Here is a 26,382-nt window from a genome sequence, read left to right on the forward strand (position 1 = left end):
TTAAGAGCCTTCTTTTAGTCAGTCTAATAGTATTGACTTTAAATATTTGGGAGACAATGCTCTCTTGATTTTTTTGTTAGTTCTATTTGATATTGATATGCTTCTAATTGATAGTATGCAGTATTTTATACTTTATTTCAAACTTAAGGATATTTTAGATTTTCTTGGCAGGAATGGTTGATGTATTTAGGTTTAGTTTTAAAGCAGTGGTTCTCAACCTGTGGATCATGACTAATACAATTGCAGTTATGAAGAAGCAATGAAACAATTTTATGTTTAGAGGTCACCACACCATGAGGAACTTCATTAAAGTGTCACAACATTAGGAAAGTTCAGAACCACTGGTTTAAAGCAAGTGATTTAAAAAAGTGAACAACCATGAGATCATATGGTTGAGAAGCTGTATTTTTATGCCATAAACAATGGTAAAATACTTTGGATTTCTGATTTCCTTTCCTATAAAATGATTCTGAACAATGAATATACTATTCTTTAAAATTCTAAGTCTGTGATCCTAAACTTACTCATCCATGCCCACATTTGATTTAATGACCCCCAGAGATAATGATTCTTTTGCATTTCCATATCAATTATATTCTGATGCCTAATAGAATACCACGAACAAAACTAAATGAGCATTGTTTGATCATTTTCTGTGTAACAAAAGCAGTGTCGTCTTCATGTTTAAGGTAGATCTGAATCACCCTCCACCAGTGTGGGTTTCCTATTAGCAAATGATTGGGACATTCCTGAGAATTAGATTATAAGTACTTCTCCCTTTTCTTTTCTTTTTAAAAAAGATTATTTTAAATTTTGTTACATTTATTCATTTGTCTATTTATTGTGTGTGTGTGTGTGTGTGTGTGTGTGTGTGTGTGTGTGTGTGTGTGTGTTTGCTTACACCAAGGTACCTATGTGAATGTTAGATGACAACATGGAGGAGTCAATGCTTGCCTTTAACCATGAGTATTCCTGCCCTTTGGCTTGGGGTGAATGCCTTTACCCACTAAACCTCCTTGCCAACTCTCTTTGTTTTGTTCCTCTTTGTTATAAGAATGTGCCTTAAAGGGCTGGAAAGTTGGTTCAGCCATTAGTTAAAGGCCAGCTATTAGCTAAAGGGTAGACTCACAACCAAAATATGAAGAATCTGCCTTAAATTCTTAAATACAATTCAAACAATATTTTATTAATATTTTCTGAAAATACCCTGCTTAGTTTCTCACCACACTGACATCTTTGTACTCTGTATAGGCTATTAAAGAAAGCTAGAACAGGGAATAGCTTTTAGAAATCTCTTGTTAATTTGCCATTATAGTACATGTAAAGAACTGAACCTACAAAAGTTAAAGAACTTGTCTAAACTCCCTTATTTTTCTAGTAGTGAAATTAGTATGACAAGGAATCTATAATGTATGAGAGTTCACAAATAGTATCTTCTATGAATATTTTCATTATGATGAAGACATCTCCGTTAGGAACAAAAAGAATGAATTCTCTGATTATTGATGTCAGAGCTAAGAAACATATTATTTTCTGTTTGAACTTTAGTTGTCTTTATCCTTCATTTTTCTTTCTTATCCCCTTCCCTCTCCCAATGAAACTCTTCTTCTCAACAATCCCCCATTTTTGTCTTCCTTTTCTGTGTAATCCACTGAATTTAATTAGTGTTTCTTCCTCAAGTATAATTGGAAGTTATGTACTGGAGTTAGAGCAATATATCAGTGACTACATACATCATTACCAGTAGTACCTTAGTAAAGGAGGGGGTTTTATAGATTCCCCCTGTGACTCATGATAAAATATTGATGGGACTCATCCATGTGCTGGTCTTGTGTAGATAATCCATAACTGTAGTGCTTTCATGAAAGCAATGGCCATTTCATGTCCAGAAGACATCTTTTCTGCTGAATGTCTCCTCATTCTCTGGCTCGTATATTGCCTGTTCCCTCTTTGATGATATTCATTGAACTTTGGAGGGAGTGATAGATCTGTCCCATTTATGTTTTAGCACTCATCATTTATTCTAGACATTTTAGTTACTTAGAGGTTTCTGCAGTAACCACAGTTGGATATAGTAAGAAGCATTTGTAATGAAGGCAGGGTTCAGCCCTTATCTATAGGTGTAAATATGAATATTTATAAAGAAGTTTGATAACATGACTATTTAGTAAAGCGATAGTAATATGTAGTAGGAGGCTTCTCGTTCGTTTCCCAGCTGCCCAGACCCAAAATAATCACACAGAAACTGCATTAATTACAACATTGCTTGACCAATAGCTTAGGCTTCTTATTAAGTAACTCATACATCTTATTAACCCATTTCTATTAATCTATTTATCTTATCTTACCACAAGGTTAGAGGTTTACCAGTAAGATTCTGGGGCATCTCTCTGACTTCTTTCTCCCATCATTCAGTTTAGTTTTCCTGCCTATCTCTATTCTGCCCTGCCACAGGCCAAAGCAGTTTCTTTATTAACCAATGTTAATACAACATATTCACAGTATACAGAGGGGAATCCCACATCAGTAGTAGGCTCATCTTAATGGTCTATTACTTCCTCAGTCATGGGCTCATAATGAAAGTTACAGAACTAGTTATGAGTTCCTTACTTTGGACCTGCCCCCAGATACAATCCATAGTATGTTACTATCAACTATGCCATTGGTGCATTTTATGACATATCTTACTTGGTAAGTCATTATTCTAACTCACAGGATTCACTGTTGGGTAAGATTGTTGATGACTTTTCTTTCCAGTAACCTACTTTCTGGCACTATGAAAGCCAGCCAGCAGGGAGGAAGCTTCCAGTTCAGCTCCAACATAATTTTAAAACACAGGCAATGATCCTACTCATAGAATACTACCCTCATAATTGTTTTAGATTTTAACATCATCAAATGTAAAATTCTAATTCCAAACCCCATTTATAGATAGTGAAGATGCTAGTAACTGCTGATGCAAACTTTTCCAAGTGGTCTTCTGAAATCTGTGTTTTATGGCCCGATGATTTTAAATCTCATTTTCTAAAGCTTTACAGCTGGGTGTTACATAGTTCAGTGTTACAGAATTAAACATATTTCTAAACACACAGTACATCTTGTGTTTGATTAGAGCAGAATCAATTGTTTGCTATACTGTGTAATCTATTATAACTAATTTACTTTACTAAATTTTCACTTCAATTATAAGTAATATACTGCACCTAAAATTAATGTGTATGTTTCTTTTTATAATACAATTTTTGTTTATATTACACAAATCACCTAGTCATACTACTAGGAATATTAACTGGATTATCTCAAAAATTTATTTGAAAAATCAAGACTAAAAGTTCTATTCAATTTTTTAGAGAACTGATTATCATAGTATCTTTCTTTCTGTCACATTTGGAAAAACAAAAACCCATAAAAATCTAAGGCTACACACACACACACACACACACACACACACACACACACACACACACACACAAAACCCCACAAAACTCCAACACCAAAACATACAGGCAAAATACCAATAAAACAAAACAAAAAAATGTATGTCTTTTGGGCTGACCATTTAACACTGGACAACAAATTAGAATCCTTTTCTTGCTTTCAATGTTCCTTGGTTGCCTATAGTTCTCATGCAGGGTTGCAGTCTTGTGGACTTTTCTTCATTCAGTATGGCACGCCCTTTGATATCATTGTTCAGGTCATGCTTGCACAGTCATGTTGATGAGACTTTACAGGTGCAGCTTCTATGACTAGGAGACATAGTCTCACAACAAATTCCCTGATCCTCTGGCTCTTACAACCTTTCTGTCCCCTCTTTCCTAATGTTCACTCTTCATTTTGATTGGTTGTAGTTTTCTGTAGTGGTCCCCATCGGTTGCAAAGAGAGTTTTCTTTGATAACGGATTAAGACTATACTTATCTGTGGTGTAAGGACAAATGTTTATAGATTGCTGTTAGACATTATGCTGGTTCAGTGAATTAGTGGTTATAATTTTTCTTCCAGTAATCATGACTTCACTAGCAGTGAGTAGATAGCTAGGTTTCCAGTGCTAGACATGGTTTTCCTCTTGGTGAGCAGGTCTTAAATCCAATTAGAGAACAGTTGGTTGCTATCAATGTTTGTGTGCCACTGCTGCACCCTTAGGGTTACTGTGCCATCCTGTTCATTGTTAGAGTTCATAGGCATCCTAACTGGGTAGGACTGTTGGTTTCTTCCCTCCTTTGCAAAGAACATTATATGGACTGAGCAGGTTATATTTATATGTAATATAAATATATAATGCATATGTATAAATTCATGAAATAGGAATTAGTGAAAAAAAGAGACCATAAATATTAAAGAGAGCTGGATGGATATATGGGAGGGTTTGGAAGGAGGAAACTGAAGAAAGAAATGTTGTAATTATAATTTCAAAAATTAAAAACAAACAATAAAAAATGTCCAAACAAAGCTATATGAGACCAAAAGGTATACAAAAATATCATTGAGCTTGTTTATTTATTTTGTTTGTTTTATTGAGACAAGGTTTTACTTTGTAGCTTTGTCTGGCCTGGAACTCCCTATGTAATAGACCAGGCTGGCTTTGAGCTAGCTCATAGTGATCTGCCTGCCTCTACCTCCACAGTGTTAGGATTAAATCGTGCATCATCATGACTCACAAAAGGTTGTTCTATTAAAGTTCCATTATCTCTCTGTGTTATTTCATGTCACGAAAAGAAGGAATGGAAGTAGTTGAACCAGTTTCATATTCATTTACATTTTAAGAAATCATGATCCAAAATATGGGTTTCTAATCTTCCTGAGATTTTCTAACTATACAAAGAATGTTAATCATATATCATATTCATATATTTATTTATTTAAAGGAAAAATTTAACAGGCTTTTAATTTTAAAAAAGAATCTAGAGACACTGACTATATTTATTTTGAGATAGAACCAGTTTCTCAAAATCAATGATTCTCTTTCCTATACTAAATTTTCCTTACACTCACTTTTTTTTCTTTCATCCCTCCTTTTTCCTTCCTCTCTTCCTTCATTCTTCCCTTCCTTCCTTTTCTTATACGGTTCTCACAAGGTTACCAATAATACACAATCCTTAATGAACCATCTTTAATTGAAGCAGAAATTATTTTGTTTTACTCTCCTTTTGAGATTTGGAGTTGTCATGCGAAGTGAAATCTACACACACCACATGCACACACATGCATCATTTCCTAGGAGGACATGACTCAATTTTGAATTAAGAAACAAGGTTGCACCTTAAACAATTTACTGTTTTTAGCGCATAACACTAGGAGGTCAGGATTAGAGTTCATTATTCACAACTTGAACGTATATAAAATGTTAACAGGAACTTAAAATTGCCTTCATCATTGCTGAATGATCATATTCCTTTTAAATTACTTTTAATCTGTGATGCTATAACCATTGAGAACATGTTTCCAGGGTGATTGATGACAATAAAAAGTAATTATATGTTTTCTTGCACTGTTACATATTTTAGTATATTTTTATTTTCTTTGTGAAACGAAAAAGATTCATTTTAAGTTCCTTAGAAATGTTTTCTAGTTCTGTAAAAGTACACTGAGTTCATTAGCCTACGTTTTAAAGTTGTCATAAGTGATTGGAAGAAGTAGTTCAGAAATAAAGTTCATAATTTAGCATGAATAAAGCCCTGGCTTCAATTCTCAGCACTACAAAAAATTAAAATTATTATGAATATTGAACACCTTTGGCAAAGGAGCATTCAAGTATAAAAATTCAAAAGCTAATATTAATATCATCTATATTAACTTAGGAATTTTAACCAATATTTTCTAGAGCTTTCATCAAAATTTCTTTTTGTGCATATCAAGTTTTGTTCTTGTTATGCTTATAACATCTGCAGGACAGTTAAAAACCCCTGCTTGTAGCTCATCAAGATATATTTTGGTAAGTTCTTTGTTGCTTTCACAGGTTCATTTATAGCTATTTTGAATGAAGGCCTCTGTAGAAGGCAGTGGTATTATGTTTATATGCATGCAAATCTTATATCCCTTAGGGTCTTTTCATTAAAATTCACCATTGGAAGAATTTAGGATTTGATTGAAATAAAAACTCATGAAAAGATTGTTTGTACAGCTGCTTTTAAGCAGGGGCCAAAGTCTCATAGGAGGGTGAATGAATACATTGTTGTTGAGCCAAGCTAAGAAGTTTCTTGAGTAGTGTTTTACAAAATATAAAATCATTACATGTGTTGGATCTTTGCCCTTGCCCTCACCTCCCCACATTCCTTTCTCTTTCTCTTCTTTCATGGTCTCCTTTCTCTAGAAGGGCTGATTGTTTTTTTTTTTTATAGAGATAATTGAAAAATACTTTGTTTTCTTGTAAAACTTAAGTATAGGTAGCCTTAGAGTGATACTTTAAACCATCATTTTTAGATTCTGAAACCTGAGAAAGCATGATGTTCACGCCTCTTTCCTTTAGAAAGTACCGTTTATGAAAGTACTCTTTTTAGTGGGAATTTAATAAGAAGACTCATAGTGCTAAAATTCATTAGCTTCACTTGCCAGCAAAAGGAGTATCATATTAAAATATGACTTAGAGTTTGGAAATGGCATATAAAAGTTAATTCTTAAATTCTTAGCGAGCAATTGCAGTTTGTTAGAGAGATTACTTTATGGCTGGAGAGGCAGTGGTGCATCTGTAGGAAGGAGTGATCACAGCACAGTGTTAGCCTAGGTACTGGCATCCCACCTGTGCTTGTTCTTACACATCTTCTTACAACTGCCCTCCTTCCTTCTTATTATCAGGCAATTAGTATTCTGACCCACTGGAAAGAATTGGGAGTCCAGAGGGAATGGAGGGAAATCAGTAATTTTTTTCTTTTTCAAAACTGAAAATAGATTCTTCTCTAAAATCCATCCAGACCCCACCCTCTACTCCTCCCAGTCCTTCAGCTTTCCTCTCCCCTAGATCCACCCTCTTCCATTTCCCTTCAGAATGGAACAGGTCTCCATGAAACAACTGAACGTAATGAAACAAGATACGATAAGACTGGGCACAAATCCGCATATCAAGGCTGGGTGAGGCAACCCAGTAGGAGGAAAACGGTCTCAAGAGCAGGTCAGAGTCAGACACCCCCACTCCCACTGTTAAGAGTCCAACAAGAACACCAAGCTAAACAACCACAGCATGTATGCAGAGAACCCAGTGCAGACTTAGGCAGGCCACATACTTGGTCACTGCAACCTCAGTGAGCCCTGTTCTCTGTGTTCTCCATCCTCTGACTCCTAAGTCTCTCCTCCCTCTCTTTAATAGTCCCTGAGCGCTGAAGAGAGCAGTAATTTCTAATGACATCTTTCACATTTGATTCTCGAGTAGACATTGATTGTAATAGAATGCTTGTGTAATGAAAGTATTTTACTGAGAAAAGTAATTATAGGAAATATTGAAAGACCCATAGTTTTGGAGCTTATCATTTGTGCTTTCTTTCCTATTTTTGAAAATCTCCTACTATACCATTTATAACTGCTAGTAACAATATTGGGAAGCATGAGACTATTGCTCATTTAGGCTGGTGAATTTCTCTAATGCTTTTAATTTTTTGCTTTTTATAAGCCCTTAAATATACAATTAGGAATTTATTTAAGTAAACATAATTAAAATTAGTTTGGAGTAGCTTTTTCCTCCCCTTTATTTTGCCTAACTTAAAGCATGAAAAATGTGTTTCTTTGTAGTCTATACATTTATAGTTAATATTTGTTGATTCTTTTCTGTCATTATATGTGCTTTCATCCCCAACTGATAATTTCTAGATACTTGGAAACATAAACCTATTATTTCCAAGAGTTGTATTATTATGTATGCTATTTGATAATGATAAAACTTTAAAAAATAAAAAGAACAATTCTCTTTTTGCCTTGGGCGAGTGAACTAGTCTATTTATTGTTATTTCTGAATGATAGGAATACAAAATCCCAGATCACACCCCAGACAAAATAAATAATAATCTGATTCAATCATATCTGCAAATACTTTATATGTATATATAATTTGAAAACAATGAAAAGTTATTATTTTTGAGTAATCAGAACTATTTTAAAGATATTTCACAAACTTTAGGGGGAAAATAGTCTGAAATATCTTATTTGTGTAATAGAGTAAAATATCTGACAATTAAATTACATATTTCATATTGATTCTGATACATAAAGTAAAACACTGCTTATATTTTTGATACCCTATCAGAAATAGTTATAGGATTAATGTAGGCCTGTTTTTTCTAATTATAAATCCTCACATGTTGTAAAAGAAATATTTGTAGTTTCATTTCAGTTTTAATGTTCAGCATAGCAAATGGTTGTTTAGCGATTAGTAACAAAATATATTGACTAAAAATTAAATTGGGCCATATATTTTAGAACTTGTCATAGTCAAAAAAATTATAAGACACCACAGGGTTCTTTTTTTTTGTTATTTGCCCCCAAGAGATTATTGAATAGTAATAATGTTGACATTCATTTGTCATAGGAAAATGCTTGTGTAACAGTGAATGTGGCTTTAAACTCTGAATTTTAAATTATGAATAAGATTTGTTTCATGTTAAGAAAGGATCATGGGAGATGTATTGAGATAAAGTTTAATAGTGGATGAGGCCATTTTTTTCTGCAGTTACTTTACACCAAGATTTTCTTTTGTTGAGGCTATTTCAGTCAGAAGTAATAAGCCTGAGTTAAAATGATAGTCTATAACCTAAAGGTAAAATTGCCATCTATCTTAATATACTTCTAGATGCAGGATTTTAAATGAAATTTGTACCACTTGCCACATTGTCTTTTAATTACGATTTCTTATTGAGGAGAACATGAGTATAATTCTAAATAGTATCTTTTTCTTGTAGTTTTTTTTCATTCGTGTAGCTTACTCAGTAGATAGTAAAAAGGATTATTAGGACTGATAAATCAAATGTCTTAAAGAAAGACATGTTTGGGAAAGGTGGATACTCAATAAATATGGCTGAAATAGCTGACCGAGTGATAGGACCAAACTGGAAGATTAGTTACTAACAGATTACTCTTTCTTTAACAAAAGGCAATGAGGTTACCAGTTCTGTTCTATATATTGAAGCCAGAGAGTTTTTCATAGAATAGGTATGAACAAAACCTTTAGTCTTCCTTTCATTTTCTCATACTTCCCATTCATTTTGTCTCCCTAGGACTTTGCTGTTTCCAGAGTCTAATGGTCTTTCCTCCTTCATTGCCTCCTTCACTCCTACTTCTCCACAGAAGGCCTGTCCTTGGTCTCCTGATTTGGAGCAAGGTCCTTTCCTTCTCCTCCCCTTCTCTCCCCTCCCCTCCCCTCCCCTGCCCTCCTCTCTTCTATCCCCCCTACCTTCCCCTCAGTGAATTGTTAGGCTCATTTGTATGGTTCCATAATTCCTGTGCTTCTCTGTTAATAAAATATTAGTTCCAGGAAGGAAGGCACCATGTCAGCTTCTGTTACCTTCTTCTCCGTGCTCCCTAGAACAATACCTGACTCTCAAACAGGCATTTACTAATTGCTTGTTGAACGAATAATTAAAAGTCAGTATCAGGACTTGGGAAAATATTAATATGCTATAGGAAAAAGCCAGGAGAGCTTCCAAAGGGGAATCATATAGAGGTGGATAATGAGGTAAAAATGTAAGATGCAGGCAGTACTTTAGAAAACTGGTTTAAATCTGAAAAAAAAAATGAGAGCATTGGGGAAATGTAGTATGGAAATAAGGTTTCTGGTTTTCCCAGAACCTGTCTTCCCTGCAGAACGTACTCTCCTAGCAACCTGAGATTCCTGATTACTATATTGTAATACTATTTATTTGCAATTCATCTGAATAGCATTTTATATACTTTATGAATCTAATCTATAGAATTATAGGTTCTATTAATATGTTGTTATATGGAATCATATGTTCTTATACATTGTAGCATCATTAAAGGAAATAATTTTAAACATACATTTTTCTACATGACAACCCACTATGACTAGATGTAGAGCACAGTATTCATTTCTTTTGATTTATTCTATGTCTTTTGCACCATGTATCTTGATCCCATTCATTTTCCCATCCCTTTGCATCTGCCCTCCACCCCTGCACATCCCCCCCGCCAGAGTTTAAGAGAAAAAAAGAAAATGGAAAAAAGTTACAAATCTGGCCATGGAATCTGCGGTGTTACACAGTGAGTTGCGCAGTAAACCCCTTTCTTTGTCCATATATCTTTACTTGCAAGTGGTCATTGCAAAGAGTCATTGGTCTGGTTCAAGGCCTCTAGTTTCTACTACACTATTGATGCTGGGTCCTTATTAGGACTCTTCTTGGACATCCAATTGTTGCCCTTTGTTGTGGAGAGCCTATAGCTTTGGGTCTGTGAGTCAGCTTCCTTCACATGCTCCAGCAGGTCATCGATGGGGTAGATGTTGGGGCAGGCCAATCCTCCCCTGTCCTCATCTCCAGCATTGCCCCTACTAATTCACCTCTTGCAGTGATGAGTGAGGGGTGGGGCCAGTTCTCCTTTCACTCCCTCAGGGTGGGCTCTCCCACACCTGTACCACTAGGGCCAGCTCTATTGTGTTGCCCAGGCTAGGCACAGAGGCCACTCTTCCAAGTACTACCGCTGGTGAAGGGTAGGGGCAGCCCTGTGCTCTACCAACCCCAACCAGCTCTTCCACCTCTCTCAGGTGTTTATTGGCAGGAGGTGGGGGAACATCTCTCCTCTGCCCATGCTAGCACATATCTGATGAGTAATAGAGAGAGCTCTCCTTTGTCTATAACATGGACACTTCCAACCACTGGGCAGTTCTGCTGTGCTGCCTAGGTGAGGGGCAGGACCCGTTTCCTGAGTGCTAAAGCTGGTATTGGGAAGGGTGTGCTCTGTCATCTGTTGCAGGCAGTAAGGAGCAAGGGATATGGGGGGCATCTCTCACCTTCCCACACTGCCGCCTGATAGATGAGTAGTGGGGCCAGCTCTCCCATAATTACAGCTTTGAGGCCGGCTCACCCACACCTCCACAACAGGGTTGACTCTATTGTGTTACCCAGGTGAGGTGCAGGGCCTGTTCTCCCAGGTGGTACAGCTAGTGAGGTTCAGGGACAGTTCTTCTGCTCTTATGACCACAGGGCCAGCTCTTCCATCTGTCCAGGTGTTGATGGCCAGGGGCAGCTCTTCCCCACCCATGCTCACAACTTCAGAGCTGGCCCATTCACACCTGTGCTAACAGTGTTGGCTCTATTGTGTATTGGTGAGGGGGGAGCATCTCCCTCCAGTCCATGCCACCCTATGGCAGATAAGGGTGGGGCTAAGTTTTCTGGCAATCACTACTTTGGCTCTGGCTCACCCACACCTCCACCAACAGGGTTGGGTCTATGATGTTGCTCAGGCTAGGTGCAGGGGATATATATTTCCGTTTGGTGTTGACTGTTGGCTTGCTGTATATTGCCTTAATTATGTTTAGGTATGTTCCTTGTATGCTCTCTCCAAGACCTTTATCATGAAGGGATGTTGTATTTTGTTGAAGGCTTTTTTAGCATCTAATGAGATGATCATGTGGTTTTTGTTTTTCAGTTTGTTTATATGGTGGATTATGTTGACGAATTTTCAGATGTTGGGCCATCCCTGAATCTCTGGGATGAAGCCAACTTGATCATGGTGGATGATGGTTCCAATGTTTTCTTGGATTCAATTTGCCAATAAAATATTGAGTATTTTGAAAAAAAAAGAAATCTTTTTGCTGACTTAAAGATCATAAACAGATAGTCTTAAATGAGTGATTGGCTTGCTTTTACCTACTGAATGTTTTAAATTATATCTAATCATATTTCCTCCTTCACATTAACCCCTAGACAACTTAGAGTCTATGTGATAGTGCTTTGTACATTCTAATAAATCTGATCTTCATTGGTGTGCTCTTGTTTGTATCACTATTTTAGCTCCACATTATATGGGTAACCATATTCTTGTTACTTTCAATTTTCATGGTCCTACTGAATTTTGCATCTGTAAATGGAACAGTTAAATTTATTTTGATAGAAATCGTAATTTAAACTTTTTAACAAGATCTTTAGCTTTGTAAATGGAAAAAGGTTTAGACATTAATTACTGGTATGATCAAAATGGTTACTCTGGAGCATTGTAAGCAATCCTTTCCATTTTCCCTCCATTCTCAATTCAGTGTAGTATTTAAAAGCAGAGAAAAGGAACTTGCCTTAGAGCCCCACCTTACAATTTATAAGGTGTAGAATCCTAGACCTGGCCCCAAATTTTCAGGTTTCTTCCAACAAAATCAAGACAATGATATGAAGCTAATAAGTTTGCTATAAAAAATTAAATAAGGAAATATTTGTAAAGCACTTAGATTAGTGCTTGGTACACAGTGAACACACACACAAATATATAGAAAGTAGTATTGTTCTTCAGCATGACTACTTTTTTGGAAATAACAGAAAGCTGTTGAAGTCATGGTCTTTTTCTAAAATAAATTAGGACAGAGTAATTGAGTACAGGCCTAGAAGAAAGTTGCCTTCTTTTTCTATTTCATTTGGTTTTCTTGAGAATTCATGTGAAAATGAATGGTATGCTACTTGTTAGATTGCAACCGTGTTTATGCAGAGGGTAACTGAATGATGGCATTGACTAAAATAAGGAAGCGTTTGCCAAGTCAGCATGTATTGTATTGGTTTCAGTGCTGTCGAAAGACTAGTGGCGGTGTTTTTCCCTTTCGTTTATTTGAATGGAGCTTTAGACTATGTGTCTGTCAGGTACTTTACATTTTCCTCACTTCCTGGAAGTATGCCAGCATGGAATTCAGTCCTTGCTAGTTTTTGCTAGCATTGTTTTCACCTGTGTGAAAAAGAGTGGGATGTTGTTACCTCATGTTATTTTGTCTCATATAAATAGCTAGAGTGTTCTCTGCCCGTTATACTGCCTTGTTGTTTTTTTTTTTTTACAAGAATATAATACACTTTATTTTTGGAAACTTTTTTTAGTCTTTAGGTAATCTGATGTAGTCAGAAAAGATCCAACTTCAAATCTTCTAGTTCTGATTTTCTGATCAGTTACTTACTATGTATACTTACGGAGTTACTTAATCTTGCTGTTTTAATTTCTTTTCCCCCAACATGATATTTTTATTAATTATTCCTTAATTTTATTCAGTGTACCCCAATCACACTAGCTTTCTATTCCTCCCAGGTCTACCTTCCCATCTAGCACCCCCTCGGACTCCAAATTAAAAACATTAAGTCCAGTTTGTATTGCTCATATACTCGTTGGAGCATGGCCAAGATTTAAAACTGATAACAATAGTCCCCTTATTTGACACCTCCCAATCTCCTCTTCATCCTCACCAATAGTATAAAATTTCCAGAAGAAAATCAATGTTTTTTAACATTTATCTTTAGGATAGCAGAGTTTTAAGTGTAAAAGACATCAAAGAATAGAAATTCATTGAAACAAAGTATTTAGTTTTAAAAGTATTGGAGTAGTGGTACAATGATAGAAGACAGGAGTTCAAAGTACAGGAAGATAGATTCATTAGGCTTATGTAAGAAGAATGAGGCCCCTCCCTCTGAAATAGCGTTAAAGAAAATGAAATGGTATGATAATCTAACTCTAAAAGTAGTTATTCATTCTGAATATTTGTCTCAAATTAGAAGTTAGAAAACAGGTGAGGTTTTCAGTGATTACCTGGAAAAGTTTGAATAGGAATAGTGATCTAACAATTGTTATTGAAGTCTGCTTGTTTGTTTCCCAACTGCCCACACCCAAAATAATCACTCAGAAACTATATTAATTACAACACTGCTTGACCTGTTAGCTTATGCTTCTTACTGACTAGCTCTTACATTTCTATGAATCTGTGTATGGCCACATGGTTGCGGCCTACCAGTAAGGTTCTGTCCGGCATCTGTCTCCTGCAGTGGCTACATGACTTCTCCTTGACTCTGCCTTTTCTCTCCTTCTCTGTCTGCTTGGAATTCCCGCCTTACCCTATTCTGCCCTGCAATAGGCACAAAGCAGCTTCTTTGTTAACAGATGGTATTCACAGCATATAGAGGAGAATCCCACATCAAACAACGAAGAATATAATTATTTTTTTTGCTACAGCTCACATATAGAATGAGAAAAAATGGGTGATTTGACTAGACCAATGTCAAAATGGATTTAAGTTGTAGCATGGTAGGAGTTATTGCTTGCTTTCCACCTGTCCGTCAATTGATTTATTTCAACAATTATTCTTTTGTATTTTTTTTCTTTTTTAATTTTATTTTGTAGGTCTTGATGACTGTTTGCAGCAGTATATTAAGAACTTTGAGAGGGAGAAGATCAGTGGAGATCAGCTGCTACGCATCACACATCAGGAACTGGAAGATCTGGGAGTCAGCCGTATTGGCCATCAGGAGCTAATCTTGGAGGCAGTTGACCTTCTGTGTGCACTGGTAAGGATTTAAACTGGTTGGAAAAAAAAAAACCTTTCTTGTCTCCTGTCTTCCACTGTCTGCTGTTTTGTTTCTTTCTCTTTTATTTGTTTTTGCTGTGCTTCCATATCACAGTGCATCATTGCGATAATCGGGACAGAAACCCGGGAACAGGAAGAAATACAGAGGCCATTAAAGAGTCATGTTTACAGGCTTCTTCTTCATGTTCATGGCCTGCTCAGCCTACTTTCTTTTCCTTTTTTTGTTTTGTTTGTTTTTGTTTCTTGAGACAGGGTTTCTCAGTGTAACAGCCCTGACTGTCCTGGAATTTGCTCTGTAGATCTGGCTGTCCTGGACTCACAAAGATCTGCCTATCTCAGCCTCCCGAGTGCTGGGATTAAAGGTGTGTACCAACACCTCCTGGCCTCCTCTGACTTCTTACGGTACCCAGGACCACCAATTCAGGAATGGCACCACCCACAGTGGTCTGGGCCTTCCCACATCAAATATTAATCAATAAAATGCCCTTCAGACTTTCCCGTGGACAGCCAGATCTTATAGAGACATTTTCTCAATTGAAGTTCTTAGCTCTCAGATGACTAGGTTGTTTCAAGTTGACATAAAAACTAGCTAGTACATCTATCTTTATTATAATTGTCTTCCTTGGTATCCCCAAACACGCATTTGACTGGATTCCACTAAGCCAGGTATTTATCTTACTCATTTGTAATTCTAACATTGTCCCACTGCCATTGCATAATAAAGTGCTCATTCAGTTCTTTTTATATCAATAAATTTTTAATAAATAAAGAAAATATTGACATTAAATATACTTTTCTCTGTTTTATTATTCAGAATTATGGCTTAGAAACAGAAAATCTAAAAACCCTTTCTCACAAGTTGAATGCATCTGCCAAAAATCTACAGAACTTCATAACAGGAAGGAGACGGAGTGGCCATTATGATGGGAGGACCAGCAGAAAATTGCCAAATGACTTTCTGACCTCAGTTGTGGATCTGATTGGAGCAGCCAAGAGTCTCCTCGCCTGGTTGGACAGGTATACTCTTCCCCATATTCTATAAGTAACTCCTCATATGCCAGTTTGTATCATTATAATATTATGAAAGTATTAGCCAGATAGAACAGTAAAAATAATAAATATCTGGTTATGGGCGTGCTGTGGATTTTCCTGTCCAGAAGTCTGAAGACTGGACAGAGCCAAGAGATCAAATAGACACTGGCCTGTCAACTGAAGAGTTGCTAGGACCCTGAGGAGCTGGCTGTGCTGGTCCCAGTGCCAAGGATTGTTCCTCTACCTATGACCATCCCATGATATTGGCAGCCATTGCTGTGGCTGCCAGAGCAGCTAAGGCTGCTGGACTTTCCATTAGTCAGTCAGTTGCTTCTGCTAGCACAATGGATACCTTCTCAGGGCAGGTTGCAAATGCCTTGGCCATTCAAATTGAGCTAAATTTACAAATGAATATTGCAGTTAGTTTTGCTATTTGTTTTGGTTAAAGACCACTTCTAGGTTATACAGTAAACGGCTTATTGCTGTTATTCATGAACCCTGGAGTGCACAATTTACAAATTGGTTCTTGAGATTATTCTAGTTAACTATACCAGGGTTCCTCACACCAGCACTGAGACCTTACTTAAAGGGCTCCAATTTGGGCAGACTTGTTTAGGATTGAGCAGGCACAACCTCCTTAAGGAGTGCTTACATGTGCTGGAGCATCATCTTCATGGTTTCATGGTGCCAGAACCAAAGGCAAGCTCAGGTCAATGTTGCCACGTGGCAGGTCCTCTTGGCTATTGCCCCAGAGGATCTTTCAGCATGAATCTGGCTGAACTCGGTGATGGGTGACTTGTGAGCCAATGACAGGAGAGGTTTTTCGGGGGCTGCCCCAGCCTAAGATAGGAAATGTGTTTTGACCTGGATGCTTTCCCATGATGGGTAAGGGGTATTGCCTGACATCCAATGCCACCTAAGACAGGCCTAGTCATGTAATTTATATAAAAGGGGGACAGCCCTATCTCATTCCTGATTTTAATAGCATTGTAATTTTTTCTCCGTTTGGGATAATGTTGGCTGTGGGGTAATCATATAGCTTTCAGTTAAAAACCTATTTAAAATTATACCATAAAAAGAAAGTAGGGTGAGAAAGCCATGAGGTGAAAGCCATGAGGTTTAAGCTAGTATATGCAGCATTCCTCCATAGCCTTTGCTTCATTTCCTGCCTCCAGGTTCTCATCTTGAGTTCCTGCCCTTATTTCCCTTCGTGATAAAATGTTAAATGGCACTGGAATCCTATTCTCTTTGGATGTATACCTTGCTCAACCTGGATGTAGTGGGAAGGGCCTTGGACTTCCCATAGGGCAGGGTGCCTTGCCCTCTCTTAAGATTGGAGGGGGGTTGGGGGGGAGAGTGTGTGGAGGGAGTGGAAGGGAAGTGGGAGGAGGGGAGGAAGTGGGAATTTGGATTGGTATTTTTTTAAGTAATAAAATAAAATAATAATAATAATTTAAAAAAGAATGTTACTCTAAGCGGAAATAACCTCCATATTTACATACATAGTAAATATTACCTCTGGTCAGTAAGATAGGCTGATTGTTAATGCTTAAATAACACATCAGTTTTAGTTTTATTTTCTGTCACTATTATTTAATCTGTAACTATACATTTGTTTATCCCAAAATAAAGTGATTTAAGTAAATTTCATTGTATTTTCTTTTCCTTGCATAGAATGATTTCAGAATGCTTTTGTTTCCAAATGGTAGGCCTAAGTATACATACTCTAAATTAATTTTTATAATATAATAGCTTTGAGATTCTGTTGTATTATGTATCATTACATTATATCATCAATACAACTCTTGATAAGCATCAATTCACCTCCATGTACAAACACCCACAGAAATCCCTGAAGCCATGCAAGTCATAGTTGTTTTATGCTTATTTTATAGGAAGTGACAGTATGACAAAGCCCTAAAGAAAATAGTTGGTGTGAATTTTGTACTATATCAGCAGTATTCAGTTAAATTACAGGCTATTTGATATTTTGACCCTAAAAATTAAATAAGTACTTAAAAGCAACACAAAAAGATAAATTGGGATACCTTTTAAGTTCTATATAGATTTTTGAAAGTTGAAAAAAGAAATGAATGTTTATTATTTTTAATCACAGAAAACTTCAACTGTAGACTGGCTTGATCATTAACATTGCTTTAACAACTTGAGTTAAAAGAAAAAGAACTGAAGTTGGTGGCACATGCCTTGAATCCCAGCTTTGAGGAGGCAGGTAGATCTCTTTGAGTTCTAGATCAGCCTGCCAGCCTAGTCTACAGATTACACTTCAGGACAGTCAGTCTAAGTTACCTCCTTTGACCCTGTCTCAAAAAAAATTAATAAAATAAAATAAGAAGAACAAAAGAAAGTCTTGGTCTTACTAATACATTTGCACTACATAGGAAAGACAGTGGGGTGCAGCCCAGAGTCATTGTTTTGTTCAGATCAGTAAATTTCAAAGATTCCTCCTTGCAGAAGATTGGAGAAGACCAATTTCTAGAAAAAAGGAATACTACTTTGGAGACTTTTTCAGGATTTAATCACTGCTACTACTGCTAGCATGATGATGACACTCTTTGACATGAATAACTTTAGGCATATAATTATTTACTCAAAACAATCCAAAATGGTTGTCCTTATTTTACAATTAGGCAACCTTGGATGGTTAAATTCAAAACCAAATGAGTAAATGGACCTAGTACTTTATAGAGCCTAATAATCCGATGATATATTTTATTTTCTCCACTGCTATGAGATTTTAATTAATGAAGCAATAATAAGAATATATCAAGATGTCTGGACAGACAAATAAGGCTTCGGGTCAGATAAGAGCTGGAGAGTCAGAGAATGGGGATATTTGGAAGGAATAAGTCATGCCGGACTTGGCCAAACCAGTGAATAATCAAAGGAAATGTAAGGAAAATACTAGAATGTATTTTGATTGTCCTACTTGATTTTTCAAAACCCATAGACAGACCTTCCTAACATGTTATATGATTCTACTTATAAACTAGGCCAATTGTTCTTATTAACTGTTCTTTCTATAATATGTCGTTCACAACAGCGAAGATTTTTCTTGTACTTTGCTCACTGATATCATAGTTATCCAGAAAATGCCCAAGCCTGTACAGTACACTTTATAATTTTTTTGAAGGAATAGAGGGCTATGGAATAAGAAATGAGCCCTGTGGACCACCAACAGTTGAAAAACAATTAGAAGTTTAGTTCATGTTTGGCATGGTTGCCTTTAATCCTAGCACTTGAGAGGCAGAGGCAGGAACTGACTTCAAGTCCAGCCTGGTCTACAGAGTGAGTCTGAGGAGGAGGAGGAGGAGGAGGAGGAGGAAGAGGAGGAAAGAAGAAGAAGTTTAGCTCATGAAAACAAATTTAGAAGTATAACTAGAATAAAAAATAAACTTATATGAAAGTAGTGTCATGGAAGCAAAAGAAAATAAGAATTTGAAGGAAAAAAGTTATCAGTAGGGTGAGATGTTGCTGAAAGAATAGATAGGGTATAGTATGTGATACATTAAGAAATCAGGATATTTGTGAATTATTTGGTTGAACATAATGTGAGAAAAGCTGCAGGATAGTTTTCTATTTTAACTTTACCTGTGAATCATTTCTTAATCTTTTGTGATTATAGAAAAAAATATTAGCACAAATTCTAAGTCCTAATAATACATTAGGGAACGTGACTGTTCCACCTCTGTCTTGGGTTGTAGGAGTATCAATCTGTATTTCTCCTTGACTGATAGAAATTTTAGAAAGTATTGATACCAATTTAAATGTAATAGAATCTTATTTACAATTACATTGAGAAATTTGTTTTCCTGATAAGCAGTATAAACTTCTGTTAAATATTGTTAGTAGGTATATGCTTATTATATGTTTAGTTTTCAAACAAAAAATGTTTTCTACATAGCAGTTCATCCAAACATTCTACATACCCCCTTTTTGGTGTATACTGAAGTCTTTTGAAAAATATGTTTAACCTTTACTGTTATTTTATGTTTGTGAGTGTTAAGCTTATGTGCATGTCTGCACATCCTGCATATATAGTACCCACAAAGGTCAGAAGAAAGTATTGGATCTCCTGGAACTGGAGTTGTGAGCCATCATGTGGGTGCTGGGAATGGAGCCAGGTCCTCTGTAAGCAAGCACTCTTAACTGCTGAACCATATTTCTACACTCCATGTCCTAAAAAGTATGCATAGAAAACAAAACACAAGAATTAGATGCTAAAAAGTAGAAGGAATACTATCCATGAGCATCATTGTGGATCTCATATTTATCTGTAATAAATATGCTTTTCTTTTCATTAACTAAAATTTAATTACCTAAATATAAAATTTCCATATAAGTGATGCTGAGCAAATGTTAAGATTTGCTTTTCGGTCTATATTTGATTTGTAAGGTTTATCCACTACAATTAAATATTGCTAAGTATTTTATTTTAAAGTTCTTTATATATAAAATTGTCATGATAGATAAAATGGAACAATTCCCTAAATAGAAGAGATTTATCATTGCTTCAATCTCTCTCTAGTAGAGATTGAAGCAATGATAAACCCTAGGTAAATTTATGTTAGTGTCTAACTGCATGTGACTCTGGGTTCTGGATTCAGACTTCTGAGTCTGAACACTAACTCCCACACTCACTCGTTCTGTTTCTTAGACAAAATCACTAGATAATTATCTACCTTCATTGTTTTCTTTTGTAAAACGAAAATAATAAAAGAATGCCTATTTCATAAGAATTACTGTGAATATCAATTAAGTATGTATGTCACAATTAGAATAGTGATTCACATGTAGTAAGCCATCAGTAACCATTATTTTAGTAATATTGCTAACCTTTAATTATGAGTATTTCAAGTAAATGTCATATTTAAAATGTTAGGTTTCTTTGGAAATAAATACTTAGATGCTTAATGCTTTGTATTAGTTTTAGTAAAGGAGTATTTTAAAAAGCATTGAGAACTAGATATTAAGAAATTTATAAAGAAAATTTTGATAGAAAGAAAACTATATATTTCTAAATTTTAATTCTTCTTAATTTTACTCATGTTATTCTAAACGAGTCCCAGATATTGTGTTTTCTCACTATGTAAGCTTTAGAACAATTTATTTCATTATTATTATTCAAAATCATATTTTATACCATTTCATTTTGGTGTTCTTCAAAAGCTGCTCTGAATAATCACAGTCTTTGTTTTACCTTTGTAGGTCACCATTTGCTGCTGTGACAGACTATTCAGTCACAAGAAATAACGTCATACAGCTCTGCTTGGAACTAACAACAATCGTGCAACAGGTATTGACTGACAGTTTCCTTTGGTTAAATTACTAGCTATTATATATTTCATAAATAAGTAAATAGTCTTTTTTTTTTTAGTTTTTCAAGATAGAGTTTTTCTGTGTAGCTTTGGAACCTGTCCTAAAACTCACTCTCTAGACCAGGCTGGCCTTGAACTCACAAATCCTTGGATTTAAGGCACGTGCCACCACTGCCTAGTGAGCAAATAATTCTTAAAAAGCAAATTATTTATTCGAAAAGCATGCATGTATCATAAGTTTTGTTTCTCAGAAGATATAAAACTGAATTGGAATTCCTAACTTCATTATTATAAGATCCTGTCTGTCAGTTTCATCGTCAACGGAATGTCTAAACTGTGTCACTTTCGCAGAATGAAATCACTCTATTCAACAGAGTCCGATTTTTGCTCTAAGATACAGTTTCACCTTGTGTGTACACGTAAATAAATATACCTAAGAGCCTTTTAGTAGTGATCTAATTACCTGAGCAAATTTTTCAGTAAAAATGAAGCGGGAGGTTCCAAGATCAAATGCCTTCAAGAGTTCAACAAGTAGTATAAATGTTGACTCCATTCTTTTATAAAACAATGAGAAATGTCAGAGACTGAAGTAAATTTACTAGTAGAGCTACGGTAATTTTTTAAGTAAGATCCGTCTAGGAGGATTGCTGTTTAGAGCTACAACTCTTCATAACTCTTGTGGCATCCTATCGCCACTGCTTCTTTCTCAGGATACCACTATGCAGTAATGCAGGGACTGGGAGAATGGGAATAATGTATAATGATGCAAAAAATTATTGGATAAGCTAGTGAAATTGTGATTTACTTTATCCTTGTGCCAGCTGTCCTTGATTGTCAGCCATAGTTCTCAGATTGCTCTATTCTTTATAATTCCTCAAAATAGGGACTTTTATTAATATAGACTTACTAGCTTCAATATACTTTTCTATCATGTAGTTATTTTTGCATCATTTATCTCATATTTTATGTTCTCATTATTTTCTTTTTTTTTCATTATTTTCATTTAGGGTCTAGTTAGTAACATTGTGATGCCTCACCATGATATACATCAGACACTTATCAGATTGATATGATGGAAATGAAAAGCTTTCATTAGTCAAATGATGGGAAACATTTTTTGGCATTTTATTAATTTTCATTTTTCTTTATTCTTTTCTCATACAATATATTCTGAATGCAGCTCCCCTCCATCACTCCTCCCATTTCCCTTCCACCTGCCCTCTTCTCCAGATCCACTGCTCCCCCATTTCCCTTCAGAAAAGAGCAGGCCTCCCAGGGATATCAACTGAACATGATATAACAGGATGCTCTAGGAACAAAGTCTCATCAAGGCTGAATGAGGCAACCCAGTAGGAGGAAAAGGGTGATGGGAAACATTTTATTAGCTTATAAGTACTCCAATAATCTGTGTCCCTTCGTATTTGATAATGATAAATAACTTTTTAAAAATTTCAACTAGAAAATAGAAAAGCATAGTATATTGAAAGTACACATTAGTAAATATTTTTCTGAAGGGCCATATCAAAGTAGTAGATATTTAAGACTTTATAAGCTAGATTGTATTTGTCACAATAATCTCTCTTATTTTAAGGCAAAAAAGTAGAAGGTATAAATACATGAATGAGTTTAGAATCCATTAAAAATTGTTTCATAAAAATTAGCCAAATTTCAGCCATAGCTATTGACCTGTGTTCCAGAGCGGTGGAGTCCAATGTGACCAACTGCTGTTTTGATAGCACGAAAAAATGTTAGAAACTGAAATGCTTGGGCCTCACTTCAAATGTATTATTATAGCTAAGGCCCAAGATCTTGCATTTCTGCAAGGTTTTCTAGGTGGTTTTGATTGCCATGCATTGCTTTTGGGAACAGAGCTAATAGCAATAACATAACTTACAGCTAATGTCTCCTGTGGTTATGGCTTATCAGAAACATTTATTTTTATTTTTTATTGGAATTTTTTTTCATACAATATACTCTGATCATGGCTTCCCTTCCCTAACTCTTTCCCGATCCTCTCATCTCTCAACACACTAAACTCCAGGCCCTTTCTTTCTCTTTAGAATGCAAGCAGGCAACCATTAAAACAAATGATTTACAAGAACAAAAAAAAATCAGAAACATTTCTTTAAAATGTTCTTTCTAGAGTGTTACTTTATCTCTATGCTTTTGTTTTTTTGGCACAGTGTATGTGCACATAATAATAAAATACATTATTAACACTTTACTGTTACTTGGTAAAAATTTGTGGTAATTAAATTATCTGTTATTTAATCAATCTTTTTTGCTTTTACATGACAGTTGTAATACTGTGAAATTAAAGTTAAATTTATTGTTTGTTTTTATTTTTAATTTTTATACTAAAGGAGTTAATACTTATTGCTATTTTTATTATTTCAACGTTGAAAATACTTTCAAGTATATTTGTGAAATGAAGGTTGGTATTTATTGAGTAGTGGGCTAACACTTCGTTGTTTTTGTAAACTGAGACTGCAGTGCTTGATGACCTTGGAGATCATCAAGTAATCATTGCTTAACTCACATATATCAATATTGTTTTTTAATGAGAAGGCAGTACATGAAGGGATTTTAAACAAAAGTTATATATAAAGTAAGGCAAAAATAGTTTTCTCTGTTTAGATTTCACAGATTATACAGCACACCTTTGTTCTTAACCTTCACCTATTACTTTGAGAAGAATATGGAAATAATTTTTAGTGAATTACCATTTTTCTGCAGAGATATGCAGTGATGGAAATGCAGTGTATGTCAGATATGGCTAGCTCACACATTCTGTGATTCATTGATTTCTTGCTTTTCTCCAGATTGCATGAATGTCTGCTATTGACAGTTACTTTACATAAAACATCCCCCATCCTTACATTGCCCTCAAGACTTGTTAGTATTCACAATAGGTCTTTTCAGTAGCTTTGCTCTTTAGCTCCAGATTATCCTTGAGCATCTTATTATAAGGTAGTAATGGGTTTAAGTTTTGCTACTTAGAGGTCAGAAAATGTTAAGTAGACTAGAGATTCTTTTACAGGCTGAACTTTAAGTACACATTGTCTTGACCAAACATAAAATTGCTAAACTACTTCAAATGTACTGGAACACAGAAGGACTTTTTGTACCCTCCACCCACTGGATAATCTGTTTGAAAGATAATGGTGTGCCCTCTTAGGACATTTTGCTCATATATCACCAGCTTCTATATTTTACAATTCAGTAGCTCATGTCATTTGTCATAACTACTTCTACCTCATTTTCATTTTCCCATCACATACCATGTTTGATGTGTCATCTTTAGAACAAAATATCACTTTTGAATTAGTCATTACAAATCAAAGCCCATTTTTCTGTTTACAAATACATTGCTAAGTTGTTCCTTTGGGATTCAAAGGAGCTAACATTCTATTTCAGCATAACTCTGGTTTTATCTTCAAGAACTCCCAGGTATATTAACTCTAACTCATACAGATAAATTATCTTTAGTAAAACAGATCTTAGTTTGGCTGTTCATCTTATGATACCTCTGTACAATATACCCTCTATCTTTCATCTCTGCCTGATTAAAATTATGTCCTATACTTTAAGGACTTTGAGAAATGATAATTTGTTCATGAAGCTTTTCTGATTTCTCACAAGTGTCTGTGTCTTCTCTTAGTATTGAATATTTATTGTAATGTGTTTCCTGCTATTGTTGAAATTAAGTGTAACACCTTGCTATTGGTCTTTTACTTTCTCACACATCCAATTGTTTACCTTTTTCTGTAAAAGATTAGACTAGTTATTTGTCGTATTCTCTTGTATCTCCTTTTTGATGCATGTTTTTTGATGCACTGTTGTATGAGCAGAGGTAGAGTTCCTCATCATTCTGTGCAGAGCATCACATACCTTCTGGGGCAGTCATAGCCTTGAAGAGCAATAATCTTACTGTCATTAGATGATAAACTCCTTGAAGACAAAAACAGTGTCTTTCTTAGTTCATATATACTGCTGGTTAAAAATAATTGAATGAGCAGAATTATCCTCTGTCCTTGCCATGAGTTCATTTGTCTTTTGCAAAGAATGAAAAATGAAGGAAGGAAGGAAGGAAAAAAAGGAAGAATTGTGTTACTCTTTTATTAACTCTCATGTGAGAAAGCTTCCATTCTGTTTCTGTTATTCATGTTTTAAAAACCTCAATGATATCCATCACTTTAAATCGCTCTTAAATAGTTAAAATATGATTATTTGAACTGCTGACACAGCTTAGTGACCGAGCACTTGTTTTCTGCATATGGCACTACATACTACCTCAGTGCTATAAAAGTAAAAATAAATAAGAAGTGATTATTCTCATAATTATATTACAGGCTAGCATAAAAATCTGTTCTGAAACATTATACAGATACCTAATGCTAACAAAATGTATCTTTTAGGAATTTTGTGTATTTGTAGTCAAAAATTATCTCTGAATTACTGCACTGTTTTTTTTTTTTTTTTTTGGCTGTAGATGATACAATCTAATTTCTGAGCTCTGTGTTATGTTTCTGCTCATAAGTACCAAAAGGAATGAGGACTGATAGGTAAAATTGTGAAATAAAATAGTTAACTGTTTGGTTCTGGATAGTGAATCTATAAGCAGACTTTACTTCTCTATTTTTTCCAAATTTCCAAAAAGTGAATTTAAATTATCCAGAAAAGAAGGACTTTTTTCCACACTGAAGGAATGTTAGTTTAAGTTTGACAATGAAACCTATCATAACCAAATACTAAAGTTATATTTTAAAATAAATTACATATAATTACCCTCCAACAAATTTTGTGTGTGTGTGTGTGTGTGTGTGTGTGTGCGTGTGTAGTAACCAAAGATTTATTTGGATTATATGAAATACCTAAATATAGAAATTAAAGTTCAGCTACCACTTAAAAGGACAAGTTGAATAAGTAAGGTATAGACTTTAAAATGTATCTAGGGCATGCGTTTATTACCAGGATTTTGGGAAATCTCACATGAACAGTTTTATGCTTTGAAATGTGCTGTGCTTAAAATGATTATTTTACTCCACTTTAATTATTTTTATTCCCTTTGCAGCAAGATGAGATGATCAATATCTAAAAATAAACTGTCATAAATTGTTTTTCTCCCTCTCTTAACACAAAGGGGTGGTCCAATGAAGTAAGTGCAAAGTTCTTATTAACGTCAGGCACTTCTATTTTGAATAATGTTAAAATTAAAGAGGAAAAGCCCTTTAAATCTCTTTTGAAAATCTCCATTTGGAAGAATTTACTTGGTCTAATTTAATCTATATCATCTTTACTTATTCTGTGTTTTGATAGGTTGAGATTTTTTGAAGTTATAAGGGTATTTTCCCCTAACACTTTTGTTCCCTACATAAAATTCATTATAACAACACAAGAAAAAAATGGGGAAACTTGTTTTAAAATCTCAACTGGAAAGAATTCTCACAAAGAACTGAAAATTCTTTTAGAGCACTGTCAGCAACTGAATCAAAAAAAAAATGAGACAGGTACTCACGCATTTCTTGTCAACATTGAAA

At 35.2% G+C, this 26,382-nt stretch overlaps 1 protein-coding gene across 3 annotated transcripts in view; it reads left to right on the forward strand.

Annotated features, from left to right (window-relative positions):
* Cnksr2 (connector enhancer of kinase suppressor of Ras 2) overlaps window positions 1–26,382 on the forward strand; it is a 212,663-nt gene that overhangs the window by 17,223 nt on the left and 169,058 nt on the right. For all 3 annotated transcript variants that reach the window (XM_005358807.2, XM_013350566.2, XM_005358809.3), the window contains exons 2-4: window positions 14,291–14,454; window positions 15,289–15,491; window positions 20,733–20,820. In XM_005358807.2, coding sequence (XP_005358864.1) covers window positions 14,291–14,454; window positions 15,289–15,491; window positions 20,733–20,820 — 455 coding nt within the window. The remainder of the gene's footprint in view (window positions 1–14,290; window positions 14,455–15,288; window positions 15,492–20,732; window positions 20,821–26,382) is intronic.

The sequence above is a fragment of the Microtus ochrogaster genome, chromosome X, assembly GCF_000317375.1.
Source record: "Microtus ochrogaster isolate Prairie Vole_2 chromosome X, MicOch1.0, whole genome shotgun sequence".
NCBI classification, from domain to species: Eukaryota; Metazoa; Chordata; class Mammalia; order Rodentia; family Cricetidae; genus Microtus; species Microtus ochrogaster.